At 37.8% G+C, this 8,704-nt stretch overlaps 1 protein-coding gene across 1 annotated transcript; it reads right to left on the bottom strand.

The window, feature by feature from the left end:
* Nucleotides 1-6,225: 6,225 nt before the first annotated feature.
* On the bottom strand, nt 6,226-8,465 carry LOC128128996 (uncharacterized). The gene is made up of 5 exons (XM_052767718.1): nt 8,459-8,465; nt 8,310-8,366; nt 8,062-8,203; nt 7,148-7,521; nt 6,226-6,605 (listed from the first exon to the last, which is right to left on the bottom strand). The coding sequence occupies exons 1-5, from the start codon at nt 8,463-8,465 to the stop codon at nt 6,226-6,228; spliced, it is 960 nt and encodes a 319-aa protein (XP_052623678.1).
* Between the last annotated feature and the right edge of the window lie 239 nt (nt 8,466-8,704).

Below are 8,704 nucleotides of genomic sequence, written 5' to 3'. Positions count from 1 at the left end.
GTGGTGGGAGCTATCTCAATTTGAACCTTTCTCTTAGGTCCTAGGTTAGATTGTCCAACCTAAGCCATCCCCTTCCTTTAGGATGAGAAAACCTTTTCCTTTTTGCATACTCATGATCAATATAAAGAATGGGAGTAGTAGGGTTTGATCTATTCGGTTTCTTCATTCTTTCCTCAGTAGACTTAAGCATGCCATGCAACTCCATCAAGGTCTTCTCAACATTGTTCATATTGTAGTTCATAGTGAATTGAGAATATGAACTAGAAAGTGAGTTCAAAACCATGTAGATGGTCAACTCCTTTGGTATCTTGACACCAAGATTCCTTAGTCTGTCTATATACAACTTCATCTTTTGTATGTGCGCACATATATAAGCTCCCTTTAGTTGTTTGCATGCCATGGGGGACTTAAAGATCTTGAATCATTCTTGCCTAGCTTGCTCTTGGAACATTTCCTCGAGCTATTGATTTATGCAATATGTACCCTAGTTCTTGATGGGTTTTGAGAAAAACATACAATCCTATGTGTGCATGCAACCCTAATTGAAGATTTTTGTTTTCTCTAATTGAACATATAATAATGAACAACAAAGTATAAACCATAGAATCTTAGTGTATAACTAAATTTCACATAATAAAGGGTTATCAAACGTACCTTTAAGATTGTTATTGTAAACAATCTTGAATCCTTTCTTGAAAGACCTTTGGTAGCAATCGCCATAAGTGGCGCACCTCTAATGGTTCACAAACAAACTCAAGCAACCAAGGAATTTGTTTTGGGTTTATGGATGTGTTAGGTCGTTTAAGGGCTTGTTCTTTTAGATCTGAGTTTTTTTTGGTATCCTTGAGCATAAAGGTGCAAGCTTTATGTGAATTTTGGTGTCATGCATGCATTAGGTCAAGTATTAAGTCCTTTTTAATCTTAATAGCTTCATTTAGCAATGTATGAACGTAAAGTTGGCAACTTTACGTGATAATCCAGCTCAATGAAGTCAGATCTATATTTTGGAGCTTTGTCTTAATGTATTAAGTGAAAAATCAAGTTTTGGGCTGAATAGGGTGAGTACATTGGTCGTACAAGCAGGTACGCTTAGCATACAAGCTTCCAAGCAAGTACGTTGTGCGTACGTGCTGAGTACGCCCCACATACTTGGTCTGTTGGGCCTTGCATGTTTAGGCCATCTTTTGGGCTTGGTTGCTTGGGGCTTTGTTAGGACATCTGAGAACAAGTATTTTGGATTAGGGAAAGGTTAAATGGTTTTAGGTAAGGCTCATGTTAGGTTTTGGGTCCAATTTGGAAATTTAGGCCATAAGTGGGCTTTGAATGATTATTGGTTTATGCGCCTTTATGATTGAGAGTTTGGGCCTTTGTCTTGGAACAAACTAGGTGAGGGGTAAAATGATATTTTTACCCTCTAAACAGATTGTTAGATTTGGATTGGTACCCAATTATTAATTGGGTGTTATTTGTTTGATAGCGGGGATTCTAGCAGATCGGTAGTCAGAGATTTATTCGTGGGTTTAGCTGTCGAGGCGAGTCTCCTCACTGTTCTATGGGTTGAAGGCACCAATGCCATCCCATTTGGTTTATATATTATAGGAAGACTAGGGGTGGCACTTGGTATTTGCATGATTGACTAGTAGGTGGCTCCTAACAGATCTGTATGCAAGACCAGAGTATGGACTCTGGCAGCTAAGTAGATAAGTAGTTGTAGATTATATGCTAATTGTCTCTATGATGATTGCATGGAACACTAGGAGATGGCTCTTGGAACTTGTCTGTAAGACCCAGGGTTTTGGCCCCCGGCATGGCATGGAAAGACCATGATACGGCTCGTGGCATAATGGCAAGACTATGGTTGGCACATAGCCCTTCCTATTGAATATTAGATATGTATGTTATGTTTGTCTCGTATGTTATGTATGATATGTGGTATTTTTAGAACTCACTAATCTTTGTGCTTACATTTTGTGGTTTATGGTTTCAGGTACTTCCGGTTTGAAAGGGAAGGGTCCGGCTTGATCGCAGCACATACACCTATATTTTCCTCAACTTTGAGATTTTGGGATTGTACTCTGATAACTGTTTTTATTATAAAATATCTCTAAGTATTTGTTTAAATGATAAATGGGAGTCTTGATTGTTTTAAAAATGAAATTTTTACCCTTGTATTTTGGGATGTTACACAAAGGCTAGCAATCTTAAGTCTACCACTCATTTTGAGTCTGATGAGGAGATTTATTTTGATTTTTCCGACTATCCTGATGACCATCATGATACGCATGTTCCACTGGTTTCACCTCACACAACCAATTCCAGTGGTGGTGAACCCCAACCAACCAAATTTCCACCTGTAGAATCTGTATCAATAGATCTGAAAACCACTGTTCTTGAAAATGTTGATACAAAAAATGATCCTACTACCAGTGACAATTTGACTAATAGTCAATAAGTAAATCTTGGTCGATGCATGAGAACTAAACTCCCTTTGGTTCTTCTTAGAGACTATGTGACTAACAAAGTCTTCAAAGAGAGTCCATCTTCCAATGCTACTTCCCCACAACATACCTCATGTACACCCTTTCTTATAGCACATTATATCAACTGTGATAATTTTTCTCAACCATATCAAGAGTTTCTTGTTGCTGTTATTACTAAAGATGAACCTTGGTCCTTTAAAGAATCCATGAAGAATTATAGGTGCAAACAAGCCATGCAAGAGGATATTAAAGTATTAGAAGACAATGTTACTTTAAATCTGAAACATCTACCTACTGGAAAACGTGAATTGGGAAATCAATAGGTCTATCGTAGGAAATCTCACTCTAATGGTACTCTTGAAAGACTAAAATCCCAATTATTTTTTTTGGTAATCATCAAATTGTAGGATTGGATTACAATCAGATGTTTGATCCGGTTGCAAAAATGAAAACGATTCGCGTTTTTATTACCATTGTAGCTGAAAAAAACTGGGAACTCCACCAGATGTACATACACAACGCTTTCCTTCATGGATATCTCGATGAGGAGGTTTATGTTAGAATGTTTCTCGGGTTCGAATAATCTCATCCTAACCAGGTTTTTCAAATTTGAAAATCTTTATACAGGTTAAAGCAAGCGCCTCGTTGTTTGTTTGCAAAGTTTTTCATGGGTTTGAAGGGGTACCGTTTCCTCCAGTCTTACTCAGACTACTCTTCATTCACTGACATAAAGGATGGTGTTCAACTTAATATCTTGGTTAATGGTGATGATCTAATCATCTTTGGTAATCTTTATGTGGCACTACTAGGTTTCAAAGCATACTTGAGTGATTGTTTTTGAATGAAAGATTTGGTTCCTCTTCAATACTTTCTTGGTATTTAAGTAGCTCGAAGTACTTCGGGTTTAGTTATTTGCCAATGCAAACACACTCTTGACATCATTACAGGAGTCGGTCTCCTAGAGGCTAAACCAACAAAATCTCCAATAAATCAAAACAATAAGCCTTGCTATAAGAGCTAAAATCACTTATAACAAATCATATAGGCGTCTGATAGGCCACCTCCTTTAATTGTCAATCTCTCTACCATACTTGGCTTATTATGTCTATATTTTATCTCAGTTCTTGAAAGATCCTAGACAAGAACATTTGGATATAGCCCTACGAGTTGTAAGGTTTTAAAAGGAACCCGGTTCAAGGAATATTATTAAGTATTGATAATGATTTGTCTTTACAAGGGTGGTGTGATTCAGACTGGGTTGCTTATCCTCTCACACGTTAGTCCTTAACAAGGTGGCTAGTTTTCCTTGGACACTCACTTATTTCCTGGAAAACCAAGTAACAACACACCATCAAGTCCTCTATTGAGGCGGAATTCACTCCATGACAGCCATCACCTATGAACTTAAGGTGCATAAAGGCTTGTTGTTGAGTTTATGAGTTCACCATCCTAAAGTTATTCCTTTATTTTGTGGTAGTCAATCTGGCTTACACATCTCTCATAATCCGGTCTATCATGAACGCACAAAAAATATTGAGGTAGAGTGACCCCTCGTACGTTCATACCAAAGCTCAATTGGTGGATATTTTTACCAAGCGTTCGGAAAAAGAGAGCTTGATTTTGTCATTAGCAAGTTGGGCATCTCAAATCCCCATGCTTTAACTTGAAGGAGCTGATAAGATCTTGAATATCTGTCAATTAAAACCAAGTACAAGATGTCAGTTGGGTGATGTCAATTAAGATCGCTTCTTTGTGTTGAAAATCAAACTAATAGACGAGCAAGAAAATCAACAAATAATATTGAGAATTATATGTTGATTAGTTGCGAATAAAAGATCCAATTATTATAAATATATTTACCAAGTTTCGTCAAGAAACAAGATCAATCCTTCTCGATTAGATTTGATTATAAGAAAGGTAGCAGAAGACTGTCGTGTTGTTGGACGAAATTAAACGCAAGACAGAAATGTAAAACCGACTTGCCGATGGCTAATCTTGAAATTGAAAAAACTGCACGGATCGGAATCTTGTCCTTAAAGGTTTTTTACTTTGCTTCTACCGGTTGTAACCAATAGAGTAAAACCCTAGGATTTAATGTAGATCTATCAATTTTCCAACAGCAATGGAAATCGATAAACACAAAGTGAATACTCGGAAACTGGAAGAAGAAAAAAGCAGAGGGAGGGAGAATGCTTCAATTTTTTGTTAGTAGTCAATATGGATCCTAGGGAGCAGTATTTATAAGTGTTGAAACCCTAAAAGGATGAAAAAGGCCCTCATAGTCCGGCCCCTAGAAACCCTAGGGCGACGACTTGCTCTCCAAGCATGTCGTTTTCTGGGCCTTCCAGAATATTCTGACTTGTCCTCCACGAGGTCAACGGTGGTAAACTATTTGACCATATCGGTCAAACTGTCTTGACCTGAACTCGAAAAAAATAAAAGCTCCTTAGCTCCCAGCGACCGATGCATCGTGTGAAGTGCAAAGTGCAAAGTGCGGCTACATCGCGCCATTTCGCGCACTCGTGGCATCGGCTAGTGCTAGGCTAGGCTAGGGTCATGCGTGGGCTTGGCCTATTCCTTTGATCCACTAAAGCCTGTGAAGGCCTATCAATGGAATAAGCTTATAAACCCATTAAAATTTTCTTCCCCCGCCAATATGGGATAGAGGAAACTTGCCAACTTGCAACCTTTCCTCTATAATTTCCAACAACCCCCCACCAAGTTAGAAAGTTTCCTTTCACCTAGACAGATGATGTCACTTGGGTGTCACAGAGATTAAACCCTAGTTTAATGAGAACAAACAAGGAGAGACCAATTCGATGGTATCCGTATAGGTTTAAACCACAAACCTTATAACCTCTCCGGTTTACCCCCACACATCACAAGTTGTCTTTGTGTTCTCCCTGAACACTAATATGGCTATGCACTATAAACCCTTTTTATGAACCTTTAGAAGATAAACCATTAATCTTCACTTGAGGCGGCACCGCCTCTAGATCATATAGGCAATGTTTTACAACATCTTCATTGATAAGATGTCTCCAAAACTTTGTTAAGATTCGTAACTCAACCGTGTTCTCGGTAACGGCGTACTATCCTACCACACATGGATCTATCATTAATAATAGTACATTCTATTGTTAGTGACTTCGTTGTTAGCCTTTAAACTTGAGAATTAGGAGCACTAATACCAAGTTGGGTTTCCATCACTAAGCTTTTCTATTATGGTTTTAGACCCATGAATCTCATGGTAGATGTAACCAAATCTCTCGTCAGAGGTTTGGTAAACGGATCTGCCAAGTTTCTACTTGTCTTGACATAGACAACCTTGGTGGTTCCACTTTCAATTAGTTTTCTCACAAAATTGTGTCTCAAACCTACATGTCTCGACTTCCTATTATATACCACATTATATACTATAGACAATGTGGCCTCACTGTCACAGTACATGGGTATTGAAAGCATTGGAATATTCCACAGACGGATATCCATAAGTAAATCTCGAATCCTCTCTGCCTCTTTACTCGTTGTTGCTAAGGCAATTAGCTCTGCTTCCATCGTTGAATGAGCTATGCATGTCTGTTTCTTGCTCCCTAAGAAATAGCACCACCAACTAGAGTATAATCTAACCACTTGTAGATTTTGAATCACTAGTATGATCAATCTAGCTTGCATCAGAATAACCTTCAAGTATTCCATTTGATGACGAATACGTCAACTCAAAAGTGCTTCTCCTTTTCTGGTATCATAGTACTCTACCCACTGCCTTCCAGTGCTCCATCCCTGGATTAACAATATACTGACTCAGTTTTCTTACAATGAATGCGATGTCAGGTCGAGTGCAGTGAGTGACATACACCATGCTTCCAACTGCACTAACATATTCTAGTTGAGCCACTGCTCGACCAGAATTCACATTTAGTTTCACACTTGAATCAAAAGGAGTAATGAATTCCTTAATGTTCAAATGCTGAAACTTTTTCAGAACTTTCTCTATGTAATGAGATTGACTCAGAGAAATCTGACCACATGTCGTTTTCACCTTGATACCAAGAATTGTATCAACTTCTCCAATATCTTTCATCTTAAACTTCGATGATAGGTATTTCTTTGTCTCAAGAATACCTTTTATGTGAGTGTCAATGATCAATATATCATCAACATAAAGACATATAACTACTATGTAATCAGATGTATATTTTGAATAAATACACCTATCAGCACTGTTGTGCTAAAACCAAAAGCAATCTTAGTGGTGTCAAATCTATCATGCCATTGTTTGGGAGCTTGCTTGAACCCATATAAGGATTTAACAAGTCTACACACTTTGTTTTCTTGTCCAGGTATCACGAGTCCTTTAGGTTGCTCCAAATAAATCTCATCCTTGAGTTAACCATTCAGAAAGGCTGTCTTCACATCCATTTGATGAATGTGAAATCATTTCAAAGTTGATATTGTTATGAGAGTTCTAATAGAACTAATCCCATAAACTAGGGCATAGGTATCAAAATAATCGATCCCTTCTCGTTGCCTATAGCCCTTAGCAACCAATCTTGCTTTATAGGCGGATATGGATCCATCTGAATGATATTTTCTCTCGAATATCCATTTGGAACCTATGGGTCTTCTCCCGTTGGGTAGATCAACTAAATCCTAAGTTCCATTACCCATAATTGAATCCATTTCGTCATTGATGGCTTCCTTCCACAAAGGAGTATCTCGAGATGTCATGGATTCAGTCAAGGTCTTATGATCATCATCCAAGTTAATGGAAAAGATGACCTCTCTTGTCACTTTCTTTTGCGTTCCTTCGACCAAATAAGAATCGAAATCATCTCCAAAAATTTTCTTTATTCCAGCCCTAGTACTTCTCCTTGTTTCCTCCACAATAGGAGGAGGTGGGGGTATTTCTCGAGAAGTACTTGTAGGTGTTGTATGACTGGAGTTTTCTTCATCCTTAGAAAACTTGTCCTCAAAGAATTTCACATCTTTGGATTCCACAACAACACCTGATTCAATATCTAATAACCTGTAAGCCTTGCTATTGTGAGCATATCCAATAAATATACTCTTATTAGCTCGTGCTTCCAATTTGGTTTACTTAGGATTGAGATTCCGATAATAAGCAACACACCCCACACTTTCAAATAGTCTAGGTTAGGCTTTCTACCTTCCCACAACTCATAAGGGCTTGTAGGAATCACACGAATAGTGATCCCATTACGAACATAGCAAGCAGTCAATAGTGCTTCCCCTACAGATTATTTGGTTGACCTGATTGGTTCAACACACATTTAACCATCTCACAAAGGGTTTAGTTCTTTCTTTCAGCCAAACCATTATGTTGGGGAGTGTATGGTGAAGTTCTCTCATGTTTGATTCCATTCTCTTCGCAGAATGTGTAAAACTCATGGTTGAAGTATTCTCCCCTCTGTCCGAGCGAAGAATTTTGATGCGTCAATCAAGTTGATTTTCGACTTCAGCCTTATACAATTTAAATGCATCAAAAGCTTCGTCTTTTGATTTCATCATATAAACATGTAAATATTGACTGGAGTCATCACAAAATGTGATGAAAAACCTTTTTCCTCCTCGAGTAAGGATTCCATTTAATTCACATATATCAGAATGTATCAACTCAAGCAATGATGTGGTTCTCTTAACTGATGGAAATGGTTTCTTAGTGAACTTTGATTTCACAGATGTTTCACATTTTTCAAAATCTTTTTTCATATTTTAACATTCATTTATTTTTCATTTTCTCAATGTTTTTAACATTAGTGCGTGCTAAACGTTTATGTCATTAAGAAATTGAACAAACAAAATAACCAGAAAAGTTCACTTCATTCACATTAGCAACCAATCCACTAATTACATCATTACTAGCTGTAACACCGAAATTTTTAAAACAAAATTTTCGTTTAAAATCGTTTATCTCTTTAACACTTTACATAAAATTCTCCCTTTTGTTTAATTACAAAACATGACTCTTTTGTTCAACCAATTAATAGGCCAGGATCCTCAAAACCAACGCTTCTTCTGGTGTGTACAATCGAGTCGGTGCCGTCCCGTGATCTTGAGAAAACCTGAAACATGTAACACAAAACACTATAAGCACGAAGCTTAGTGAGTTCCCCAAAATACCTTGCTAACACATATTAGCCACTCAAGGCTATAACTCTATTGACCCTCTGGTCATTGTGTCTCGGTGGGACCCTCCAGTC

This window comes from Lactuca sativa, chromosome 9 (genome assembly GCF_002870075.4).
Source record: "Lactuca sativa cultivar Salinas chromosome 9, Lsat_Salinas_v11, whole genome shotgun sequence".
Lineage (NCBI taxonomy): Eukaryota > Viridiplantae > Streptophyta > Magnoliopsida > Asterales > Asteraceae > Lactuca > Lactuca sativa.
This window is presented reverse-complemented; position numbering and strand designations above follow the sequence as displayed.

What these genes read in the sequence shown, in the direction of transcription:
- LOC128128996 (XM_052767718.1), bottom strand. An exon ending in GAATGAAGTGAACTTTTCTG is followed by an intron (nt 8,204 to 8,309) that starts GTTATTTTGTTT and finishes ATATGAAAAAAG; the next exon opens with ATTTTGAAAAATGTGAAACA. An exon ending in CTTACTCGAGGAGGAAAAAG is followed by an intron (nt 7,522 to 8,061) that starts GTTTTTCATCAC and finishes TGCTCACAATAG; the next exon opens with CAAGGCTTACAGGTTATTAG.